Source organism: Maylandia zebra, linkage group LG8 (genome assembly GCF_041146795.1).
Source record: "Maylandia zebra isolate NMK-2024a linkage group LG8, Mzebra_GT3a, whole genome shotgun sequence".
Lineage (NCBI taxonomy): Eukaryota > Metazoa > Chordata > Actinopteri > Cichliformes > Cichlidae > Maylandia > Maylandia zebra.
Genome location: NC_135174.1, coordinates 24,903,797 through 24,916,228, shown reverse-complemented (window position 1 = coordinate 24,916,228; position 12,432 = coordinate 24,903,797). Strand labels below are relative to the sequence as shown.

Sequence of the window (12,432 nt, the reverse complement as noted above, 5' to 3'; positions counted from 1 at the left end):
TTATAAAATGCTAAAATTTCACTTGCTTGGTTGGTTGTACTTTGCAGGAAGCCTTATCTTTGTCGCATAATTTGTTTTTAAATAAAGTTGTCCGAAAACACCAATCTTGAGCCTGCAAATAGGACTTCACAAACCAATGGGTGACATCACAGTGGCTACATCCACCTTTTGTACGATCTATGATTGGTACCTCTGTTAATAATGGTGGCCACGCCCTTAACTCCATACCTGGTAACATAATATATTGCAGCTTACATGGGCAGGTAACTATTGTAAAAAGGATTTTATATTTCACTGAGGCTTTTATAGTTAAATAAAGGGTATAAAAATAGATAAATATGAAATAATAGAATAAAAACTAACTTCACAAAAAACAATCACTTTTTATAGTTATAGATAGATCGGTTTTGTATATATACATCAGGCGAATATTTACAGAAATCTGGAGTAAAAAGAGAAATAGGCAGCTTCTTAAAATGTCTTCAAATTCTACACTGGTTTTATTTCCTTTTATGCTAGAGGACAAAGCATTCAGGAATAGAAAACCGTTTAAGAAGCTAAATAGTGCAAACAGACATGTATAGATACCTCCAAAATGCGATTGTTGACTGTGATACGTGCTGCCTACAATGGTAACTTCTGTTCTTAAGTGGAGATGATAGGCCACTGTTTTGCAGCATTCGGCAATATAAGGTTTCTCAAAGTCTTGTGCTATTAGATATCGCTTTTGTCTCGTTTGCCTTTCTTATGTGTGTGAAACGTGTGTTCTCGCTGGCAGGTTTAGAACAGTCACACTGGCTTCTCCTGAAGCCTTAATAACTCTAGTTGTGATTAGTTACTGTGCATTATTTCTGGCATAAATTCTTCTTTGCCTTTTACATCCTGTTTGTTCATAAAATCAAAAGGTTTGTCAGAAAAAACACATCAATACCTTAATAAAACATCCTAAGACTTTCCAATCTTTCTTGTCATGAGGCTCTATTCACAGCACCAAATACCTCCTTGCAAAGACTTAATGATAAGCTCTGTAACACGATAGCAAAGAGGTTAGACACTAATGTCCTTCACAGAACAATTCAAGTCACCGTGAAATTGAAGGGGCAAACTGGACGATTAGCATGTGAATGGCCCTCAGACTATGCCCGACGTAGTCCGAGGAAGATACTGATCTAAGAATGGGTCAGGGGACAGCTAGCATTACAGCATCTGGTGATGCTAACAATTAGGAGTTGCAAGATTCCTTTATATTATGTAACTCCTTCCTGTAGTCCAAGAAACGTGCTCAGAGGGAGACAGACTCTGTTTTCATAAGATTGCACAGTCGACTTGGTGCTTTAAAGGAATACAGCACCTAAAATCATTTCAGTTTCATCATATTTGAAACATGGGTTTTCTGAGAATTCTACATAATCAAATCTAAACAAAATTGCACAATACAGTTTTAATCAATGAATTGCAAAAAAAACCAAAAAACCAAAAAAAACCCAGATGTAGCAAATGTAAAACAAATTAAAACTCCTATATTTCCAATTAATATTTCATTTAGGGTTTTTTTTAACAACTTGTCAGAAGGTTTAATAAAGAATTTTTGGCAATTATTTCATAATTCAGTCTTTAAACAGTTAACTATATAAACATGTAATTTGAAATTTACTATAAGGTGAGCTTTGTGGTAAGGAAGACAACAAAACATCCAAGAAGATGAACTTTTCTCAAAATGTCTCTACATTTTAATTGATTGTATGCTAAATGAATATATACAAATTATCTAAAAAAAAACAAAAAAACCTTAAAATCTAAAATAATTTTATTTTAAAGAATAATAGTGACTTTACTGTCATTACTTTTAAAAATGTATAATTCTGATTCTACTTCTTATTTTTGCTATATTTAATTACCTTTGTTATCTTGATGTTATTTGGCAAAATTCTCCAAAAAACATATTTTGATTTCAAAACATTCTTTGTCTGTAAAGTCTGGATTATATAAATGTTTTACATTTGTGTGTGTATATAATGTTTCTGTATGCACAGGTACTTTACTCATTACCCAAATGTTTTGATTAGTAATTGGGAATGATCTTGGAAGCTTTAAAATTAAGAAACTGTAATACATTTTTTGTGAAACACAAATTATACTCATTAGTTTTGGAAAACCTTTTCTTTAATTTATGCTTAAAACTTGAAGCATTTCAGACATTTAGAGAAAGAAAGATCAGCAAATGATCATGATGAAGATTTTGGATAAGACACTAGCTTTGTTGAGCCCAGCTACATACAGTAGTGCTTTTTGTCAAAATTTACAAAATGAAATATTAAAAACAACTTTTCTTTAAGCCTCTAATAAGAGCAAATAACAATACAGCATATTTAGAAACATATACATTTAAATATATACAGTATAGTTACACAGAAAATAGAACTTCTGTTGATAATGTATCAAAGGTTGGGCACTTGACAGGTCCAGCTTGTTCGTTCTGGCTGGTATATAAACTCCCTCCTGAAAGACAAACAAACCCAAGTTAGTCTTTGCAAGAAGCAATTATTTTAGATAAACTGAACCATGTTTAAAACATATTACTTGCTTTCAGTTACTGTCATATTGAATGAAAGAAAAAAGCTCTTAAAGCTTGCTGTTACTAAGGCTGTAGATTAGTAGACAATCATAGTACATAGTGCAAACATACAAATTTGCATTGCAATGTAGAGCAACTTTTCTGAGCTGTTTCTTTTACTGTCTTAGCTAAAGGCTTTTTCATTTTTCCATCTTGGAACACTTCTTAAATTTCATCTGTAAATTGTATTGTGGAACCTGTTTTATGCCAAAAGACATGTACATTTCCAGTATAAATTAAAAACGACTCTAAACCTACTTAGTTTGTAAAAGTCTTAAAAATACACAATACAACATAAAAATTAAAAAGTAACATAAAAAGATAAACTTTTCTAACAGTTGTACAAACAGAGAGGCTTAAAAGCTTTAAAGGTTTTCTGGGAAGTTAGTCCTCGACCTGCCCTTTCAAAGGGCCTAAAAGTCCAGAAAACCCAGTATGTCCGTTCAATTGTGTAGAAGTCCAGGAAGAATTTGAATTAACACCCACAAAATGGTATAAATGTGATTGTCATTTGCCTAATTTTTTGCAATAAAATCTAGATAACAAAGACCCCAGAACTGATTTGTCAATGAAACTAAAAGCTTTGGAGTGAATATTGATATCAGTCACTTTAGCAAACCCTTTGTTTGTTGAGTAAAATATCTGATGATGAAAACCAGTGTTTGTAGTACTTACTCTCTCTGTAGCTTTCCACTGCTTTCACGACAAAGTAAACCCTCATCACACGGACAAATCTGGTTGATGCTGAATGCCAGGCCACCATCAGGCACATAACAGCTCTCATCTAACGTCAGTCTTCTTTTGCACACCTGCTCACCATGATGCCGGGCACAACACATCGATGCTCCACAGTCTCTGTCAACTTTACACCTGGCACCTGGATTAAGGAAACAGTGGTCACTTCTGGTTTCGTATGAAGAAAAATTTGGAAATTTAAAAGATTTGGTTACATTTGTTGGTCCACCCTTACCCTCTTGTCCATCGGGGATACTGCGGTGGCACTTCCCGAACATGCAGCTAAGTCCACGAACACATTGTGCATCTCTCCGACAGTAATGACCCTCCCCTCTTAGAGGCACACAAAGGCCAAAGTGGCGATCACATGAGAAACCCCTTCCACAAGCTCTGTCGTGGTCACATGCAGCCTGAAGAAAAGAAGGAAATCATTGCAAACTTTGCCTGAAATTCTAAGCCCAGTTTAAGACAGAAGGGCCATGTTGCTCTCATACCTTTTCTACAGATGTCAAATGATTTCGTTAATTCAAACAAAATAATCATGGCCACTTTCAAGCATCTTACCGTGACTGGTTTGGCAACAGGAGTGCTCTGTCGAAGTGCTTTTGCTCCTTCTTTGGGAGGACTGTGGGGCATGTTCAGCATCCAGGCCCATATACGTGCTTCTGTCCCATAAAAGGACAGACACAAACAAACCAACCACAGATTTCCAAACATTTCCAAAATGCACAAAAAAGGATGAATAAAAAATGAACAATGATTAACTTAAAAAGAGGTGAGTCAAAGAGAAAGCAAGAAAAGCTCGAAACAAAAATCCAGCGCTTAAAAGTGCAAGTCAAAGTGTAAACAGTCAGTACTGAAGGTATCCATGCAGTGACACTGGCTCACTGCTCTTCTGGTTTGACTTTTATAGGTCAGAAGGACTTGACCTCCCCCCACCAGGCTGTTTGTCCAAACAACAGAGTAGGAGGAGACAATTAGTTGTTAATGGATTAACTAAATTGTTGGGGTCACCCCCTGCAGTCAGAAAATAGTGGCAAAATGGCCATTCATGAAGTGGGGAGAAAGGGAATGGGGAGAGATGGGGCACTGAGGGTGGTGATGGACTGACAACAGTTTCACACAATAGAGCCAAGACAAGCACCACCTTCACGTGATTATCTCTACCAGAAAAACAAACAAGCAGGACAAAAGCAGACAAATTAATGACATGTTTCACTGCTCTCTGACAAGTAGAGCCACTGCAAGTCTTGACCCCAAACACTGGGTAAACACTCCTGGCCCCGACCTCGACTGTCCTGATACCCCCTACCCTATCCCACTTCAGACCCCATGCTGTGAGCAATTTGGAGAAGTGCACCCTGCGGATGAACCCTGAACTCATTAAATGTAATTACCATCAGGAGGAGAAGGGAGACAAGGTGCTGTAGGGGAACAAAAAGAAATTTTTTTTCACATTTTTGTCCTGGAATCTTTACACATGACAAGCAGGACAAGCAATTCTCTATAAATACAGTTATGATAATAACTGAAATGTCCAACAATCAGCTAGTTTTAAGTTTTTAATATACACAAAGTGTGTGTTTGAAATCATTTCGTTATGCTTTATTTATCCAGGTAAAAGTCTCCCATATGATTTAGTCATATAACAGATCATTACAAAAGTAAAATTAAAAGCAGTCACACTGACTAAAAGAGTTTAAACTCCCCCACAATGACCAGTTATGACAATTTCAGCTCCTTCCGTACTGCTCTGACTTCAGGAATAAACATTTGTGAGACATAGACTATACTGGTTGTGGTTTTTACACATATAGATATAGATAATTCTAGGTAGTTATTAAAATTCAGATGATATTGAGTCTCCTTTATGGCGTCAGCAATCATGCAGAAATGTGGTCATTCTTGCAGAAATGAGCAAGGCCTTCCCTTAAAAATATAGCAATATCTTCAGTAGTGTCCTCACAGATGTAAAGGTTTCCCATGTACATAAATACAGGCCATACCATCAGCAATGGTGACTTCTGATTCAAATGACCACGTGTCCATGATTTCAAATGACACTCCACATCTACAGCATGGTTTACTGAAGTGTTTTTGAGTCCATGCGGTGATGTCCAAGACAGTCTGTTTTTAATGAAAAGCTGACTGAGAGCTTCAAAGACTACTCAGTAATGATTGAGGGCTTTGTCCCATGCATCCAGAGTTTTCTCCAGTTCCTTTAAATCTTAATTATATGAACCATCCATGATGGAATGTAATTTTAGATTCAGAAACAGTCATCTTCTTCTTTCTGGGATTCTCTTTTATTTCCATTTGGATTCCACAAGATGTTTTATAGGCATTTTAAAGCTTTTTCAGTCTTTGTTTCCCCTGTGCAGACCTTTGTAAAACATTTTCTTGTATCAAAAACAAAATAAGCATGTATATATTTTCAAAAACATACAATTTCATATTTTTAACATTTGTTATAAAGGTTTCACGCTTTTTAAAATTTGCAATGTACACAGCATCCAATCTTCTTTTTTTTTGGGAAATTGGATTTGGTTCTTTGTTTTGCTTGGATGAATGTAGTCATAGCTTACACCTCGCTAAACCCACACAGACCCTCTGTCTCACTCACGAGCCTCCAGGCCACTATAAAACCCACCACTTAATGTCTCTCCAACTAAGACAACATCTTGTCTTGTCTATAATTGTAATTAATGCACCTTGTATGGAGAGCTTTATCTAACATTACCAGGTATTTCTTACTCAGCCTGAGGTGCCTGAATAATTGTCACTAATTTACATTTTCTAAGTGGCAGACAGCCCAGATCAGATACACAGATATTGCAGTCTGGGACTGTCTTAGCTCCTTATCCTTATCAGAACAGAGTAACACAGACTAATGGCACAGTTAGTGGGCACAATAGTAGCAATTAGCAATGTGTAAATAAGTACTGTGTCAGTGTTATGCAGCCTTTGGAGCAGTCTAATCATTTTGACTGGATTATTGAGTTATAAGAAGTAATGCAAGGGATGCATTAATGAGAGAAAGAAAATATAATCTATTCCAATCCATTCAAATAAATGACAGATAGTTTTATCGTACTCATCAGTTTTCTATTCATTATTGGTAAAAATATTACAATGTTTCTAAATTGTAGGCTACATCAAAGCTAAAATTGGGTTATATTTGGTTAAGTTTAGTGGATATCTAGGTGATGCCTAGCTGTTGTTTCAAAAATGATAACGTGTTATGTATGTGGTTTTTTTTTTTTTTTAAAATACACCCAACTCACTTATTATTTTGCTGTGACTTGATTGCAACCACAAAGCTACACAATGTCCATTCCATGTATGCATTTATGTTAAACAGCATTTGACCTTAAATTCTGTTTCTCGTGGGGTTACGTCTCGATATGTGTTTCATGGTAAGGATATTTATATGGACCTCTGGATAATGAAAACGTATTATTCCCACAGAGGCAGGGGAACTGGGAAGCAGTGTTGCCTCTTGGGATGAAGGTGCTGGGTCAGATGGTAAAGAAGGGGCAAGTACGTTTTGGAACATTAAAATCATGTCAAAGGATGCAAGGGTACAACTTCTTGCATCCATTATTTTTGTCACCACGGTGATTGTGTAGACTTGGGTGAAAAGATATACCAACTTGTTGCCGATAAAAACATGAGAAGGGTGATACTTAGAGGAGGGGCAATTCATTTCTTCCAGGGACCACATGAGAAACTAGGATTCTTGTGATGGGCTGCACCAATAAGCTTACAAAGAGACACAATTAATATTGAGCAGAACTGAGGTAAGCGTAATGGTTATTATTAGTCTTTAAGCTGATTTGTTTCTCTGTTTGCTTTGGTTTTAAGCAGAAATGAAAATTGTTAATAATAAAAAAGGGGTTAGATTTGAATGAGTTTTCAGAAGTAATGATGTTGTTTTGCCTTACAAATAAAACCTGTGGTAAAAGGATACATTTTCACTAAATATGCTATTAACGTAATATATTTTCTTGTTTCTTTTTTTTTTTTACTTTTTAGCCGAATCTGAATATTAGGTACGTGTCTGGCACAGTCATCTTTTCAATGTCTTTTTTGGAAAAGTTTTAGAGCTTGCAGACTCATCATTGCATCATCAATTTTTCTGTTCTGTAACTCATAAACAGAACTTTTAAAGCGAGTCACACATACACATATTCATCATTCCTAATAAGATTTACAGCACTGCATTTTGCATCATAGGGATTACAGTTTAAACTACACCCACTCCCTCCCCTTATCATTCTTTTACAAAAACGCTATTGTTATACATCTGTACTTACAGTAAGATATCACCCTGACTATTTACCCAATGCAGTGACAGATAACTGTGTCTCTACGGTCCTCAACATGTTTTCCCTGTGTTAATGACTCTGCTAATGACGCTTGTAATGCATGTAAAGAATCAACATCGCTGATGGTCGTGCAATTAGGGATTAAGAGAGACAATAGACAAGCTGATGTCTGCCCATTGTAATGGACCTTGACCCCCCACCCCACCCCCCAAGACCACCACCTCCACCACCACCATGGGGAGCTGTGAATGGTGGAGGTTATGACGAGTCCTCATTCCCACTTCCAAGAAAACACTCAGTGCAAGACGGATGGAAAATTTGGAAAAGTCCCTTAGAGTGTATGTTTATTCAGGTCAGTGGAAAAGAATTCGTTTCAGCATTACTGAAATTACAGTGTGCAGTGTCAGATGATACCAGGCCATGGTAATAAATATTTATAGTCCGGGAAAGGCAAAAGCAAGTTGTGCTACATCAGCTGTGTTGTTTGTTCTTCTGTTAGCTGCTTGAATGTTTCATGACAACTGGAGAGTGGAAACTTTATGGACAATAAAATCAGTTAGTGGTTGGTGTACGATTGAAAACTGTCAGCATTGATTTTGCGTTGTTCACCAGTAGTTATGATTTTTTTAAAAAGGGTTTAGATGTTTTGGGAAAGATTTGTAAATCGAAAGTAATGTAGATGTGCTTTAGTAATGACACAATGACAAAAACAGGCACATGTTGCACATTCATACATTATTGCCACAGGCTAAAGACAGAAAAGCCCAATTCAACTGGCTGAATGGCCAGTGAATGGCTATGCTAAGTGGGAGTTTCACCTCATAGATCAGATGTTTGCTGCACAAGTATCTGCGAAAGATAGCGCATCGTTTATTTGCAGTTTATGCATCAGAAAATATTCAATGACTACATTATTCAGACCTAATTTTAAAAGATCTGCAGACGGTAAAGTTAAGGCAAAATTGGAAATATTGAAAAATGATTTTGTCATTGCATTTGCACGTTTGTCTTTGGGATTCTCTCTCTGTTTTTATGGTTAGCTTTTCCTTTGCTATGTCACTTATGTGTAACACTTTGATCCGCTAGCATGGATCAAATCTTGTATCCACTCTAGAAGGAGGCAGTGGTAACAGTGAACCCAGTATTGGCAAACTTGTTTTCTTAAAGCTCATTTTGATACAACGGGAAACAACTTAGCTGTGCACTGAATAAAAATTAGCACATAGCCACTAAACACAGGAAAAATTAGCCATTAAAGAGACAAATGTTTTTCTTTCGGTGATCGTTGGAGACCAGATTTAAATTGACTTCCATTTATCAAAATTAACACTCAAATGAATATCAGCAGTACTCTGTTTGCTGTGGAAGTTTCAAGATGTTAGAAGCTAAAGCTGCAAGCCATGCAGCAAACCTGCGTGTTGAGTGGTTGCTGATGTTCGTTATGTTTGTTTAAACCAGCATGCTGTTGCAGCTCTGTTTACCCCCCCCCCCCCCCCCCCCCCCCCCCACACACACACACACACACACACACACTTTGTCTTTCTTACTCATTGTCAGAAGTGGTTTCTATAACTAGATTTGATGAGTTTAAGAGCTTCGTAGGGGTTCGCTGCCATTCTTTTTTACTTACTTAATTTCCCTGTTTTGTGTAGAGTTACAAAGCTTAACATTGTTCTTTTTGTTGGACTGTTGGGGGGGAAAGGGGCATCCATGTTTTTCTTATCAGCTTCACTATTTTGTAATTTTAAAGCTACAGACATGTTTTTTCTGTATTTGGCCAACATCCTGTAACCCTTAAAGGATAAATTGACTTTTTGGACTTTGATTTCCAAATAATCAACTTCCATCCAAGTGTCTGAACACATTGATAAATGCAATGATATTCATACAATTTGTCCTCCGAGAACAATTCAAGAAGTGTGAGCAGAATTTGTACAGGTGTCACCCCCATGCTGTGAATCTGGCTGTATCCCTGTAGCACGATGTGTTCGTATCATAGTGTTCTTCCAAATTGAGGTTACAATTTAAAATGAGGTGCTAGAAATGCCTTAAAGCCTTTTCTCTGTGTTTGTGGGCAGGCAATTCACACCTTGAGCAAGCAGGGCAGAGGTTTTATGGTGCTTTGCATGAAGTGAAGTGAGCAGTGAAATGAAGCCAGTAGATGTTAGCAGGTAGAAGACTGCTGCTGGGACTAAGATAGGATTAAAGCTGTACTCACATCAGTACACAAATACAAATACACGTACATGTTAAAAAAAATCTAAAGTAAAGTTACAGTAATACAAAAGTAGTTGATAGACAATTAATTAAATAATGTCCAGTCATTAACTGTATTCTTTAAAAAATGAGGTAACTTTATTATTGGTAAAACAGATGTTATTTCTAAGGGAATGGCTCCTATGTTTAGTGTCAGGTTTTCTGTAAATAAGATGACTTGTTCTTGAATTGAACTGAACTTTTATGCTTTAATTTAATACAGAAAAAAGAACTTAAAAGGGTGACGTGAGAAAATATAAGTCTTGAATTTGACTCATCTTGAAATCGACTAACACAATATATGGCGAGCTGAAGGATTCACAAAAACACCATATGTCTGCCTCTGTGACTCAACCAGTTCCACATCTGTCCGTTATGATTACTAATATAGGGTGACAGTAATCCTGCAAAGACACATATTTGACAGGGACATGTTGTTCTAAACCTCATGATAGTATTATGTCAGCTGTGTTTTGTATCCATAAAACAAAATAAACCCCCATCTTAACACTAAAAATAACCTCAAATGAACCAAACGTGTGTTTATTTTGTCGTTAGATCTTTGAGTACACTCCTATCCAGGTTTAAATAATGGTCTCTATAACCTGTTTTCAATTGGAACAAGACCTAAGAGTGTGATTCCTTCTATAATGGGAAACAGGCATGCTTTCTTTGTGCCAGGTTTAGGGGTTTTTATCATTAAGATGGGAAAAGAAGCAAAGGACAAGAATGTAGAACAAGGGTCATTGGTGCCCAATAGTTAAAACTGTTATTAATATTAGTTTAAAGCATATAACTGGACCCCACAAAAAAACTGGTGTAAATTGTGTCAAAATAGGCACCTTTGGAACATCTTCAGTGTATTTTGGTATATATTTTTAAGTGTCTTAAACTTTGCTGGTCTATCTTGTAAAAAACGTTCCCCTAATTTGGTGTAGAGCTGCCTAACACATCACTTTAAAAGAATTAAGATCTTAAAACTCTGTGTCATTGCTCTCCTTGTCTGCCAGGTGTGGCGCCTGCCTTTTCTTCTAGAAGCGCAGTTGTGAGGTCAGACAGTGATTTTGTACGAGAAGGCCTCGCAGTCTCAGTTCTAATTAATCCCAAAGGTGTTCTCTCAGGTTAAGGTCGGGACTCTATGCAGGTCAGTCAAGTTCTTCCACACCAAACTCTCTCATCTATGTCTTTATGGACCTTGTTTTTTGCACTGGTGTGCAGTCACGTTGGAACTGGAAGGCGACATCTCTAAACTGTTCCCATGAAGGTGGGAGCCTGAAATTGTTGTGACTGCACAATGCAGTCAGACAAGTACTGTTCTCATGGCAATCACCAAACCAAGACGGAGAAGCATGATTTGTTACTCCAGATAACACGTGGCTCAACCCTTTAGAGTCCAGTTAGGGTTAGAGGGGGTTAGGGTTAGCTGCTTTACACACTGCTGTGGCGCGACTCTTGGCAGGATATTAGCCGTAGCGCAATGTGGAAATAGACCGCGTTACCTTGGTTGATCAGTCGGGCCGACATACTCCCACTGCTGTCAGACTCCACAACAAAGACTTTAACTGAACAAACACACACATCCACACATGTGCAATAACACTAAGTGCAATAATCTTTTCTGGCATCGTTGTATTTTTACTCAGTTGTATATAGCATTCGTATTCTATTTTTATCTTATTGTATATTTTTATTCTATTTTATTCTACTGTATATAGTATATTATTTTATTCTATTCTGTACAGCTGTGTACTGTATTTATTCTTATTGTATTCTAATTTTTGCGTCATAACTTTTGCACTGTCCACTTCCTGCTGTGACAAAACAAATTTCCCACATGTGGGACTAATAAGGGTTATCTTATCTTATCTTATCTTTAATGAACTTCTCACATCAATCGGCAAAATAAACAGTCTCCTAAATAATCATGTGGTACAAATTTACCGGCTTACTGGATCTATAAAAACAGTAAAACCTTCTGCTCTACAGTCACTGTGTTTGCGTATTAAAACAGGGGAAGATAAAACATTGTGTAAGTTTATGGGGAATCACAAGGCAGGTCATATTTTAAGCATAATTCTCCCCGCTAAAGGATCAGAGTGTGTTGGATCATTTTCAGCCAGATCTAGCAGCTCATCTCCATCCAACATCTTGTTCCAATTGATGACAAATGCGCTCATTTAACATTTTGACAGGCGTGAAACACATTTTGAGTTGGCCTTTTTGGTTTAGTCAAGTTAAACCTCTTTCACGTTTCATCCAGAGTTTTGCCCTAATTATGGTACCTTGTGAACAAGCAAGAAGTCACATGAGGAGAAACCCAAGGTAGACACATAGAAAAGATAAAAGAAAAAAAATGAAAATATCCTATACAATACAAAAAGAAGAATATGCTTAAAGTAAGCCGACCACACTGCCTGTTTAATTTAGGACTAGTTTTGTGTACATCTGCTCTGTTTGGTTTATGCACCAAAATATAATGTGCATATTCTGGGAATTTGC

The 12,432-nt window shown here is 36.8% G+C and overlaps 1 protein-coding gene across 1 annotated transcript; it reads right to left on the bottom strand.

Annotated features, from left to right (window-relative positions):
• Positions 1-2,155: 2,155 nt before the first annotated feature.
• Positions 2,156-4,495, bottom strand: LOC101488129 (dickkopf-related protein 3-like). Its single transcript, XM_023152624.2, has 4 exons — positions 3,914-4,495; positions 3,585-3,759; positions 3,290-3,491; positions 2,156-2,499 (listed from the first exon to the last, which is right to left on the bottom strand). Exons 1-4 carry the CDS (start codon positions 4,064-4,066, stop codon positions 2,439-2,441), a joined length of 591 nt encoding a protein of 196 aa, XP_023008392.2. The 5' UTR covers positions 4,067-4,495; the 3' UTR covers positions 2,156-2,438.
• Between the last annotated feature and the right edge of the window lie 7,937 nt (positions 4,496-12,432).

Excerpts from the sequence above, each read along its gene's own strand:
- LOC101488129 (XM_023152624.2), bottom strand. The coding sequence starts at position 4,066 with ATGTTTGGAAATCTGTGGTTGGTTTGTTTGTGTCTGTCCTTTTATGGG. Across the intron at positions 3,760-3,913 it reads CTGTTGCCAAACCAGTCACG|GCTGCATGTGACCACGACAG; the intron begins GTAAGATGCTTG and ends TCTTTTCTTCAG. Across the intron at positions 3,492-3,584 it reads TATCCCCGATGGACAAGAGG|GTGCCAGGTGTAAAGTTGAC; the intron begins GTAAGGGTGGAC and ends TCCTTAATCCAG.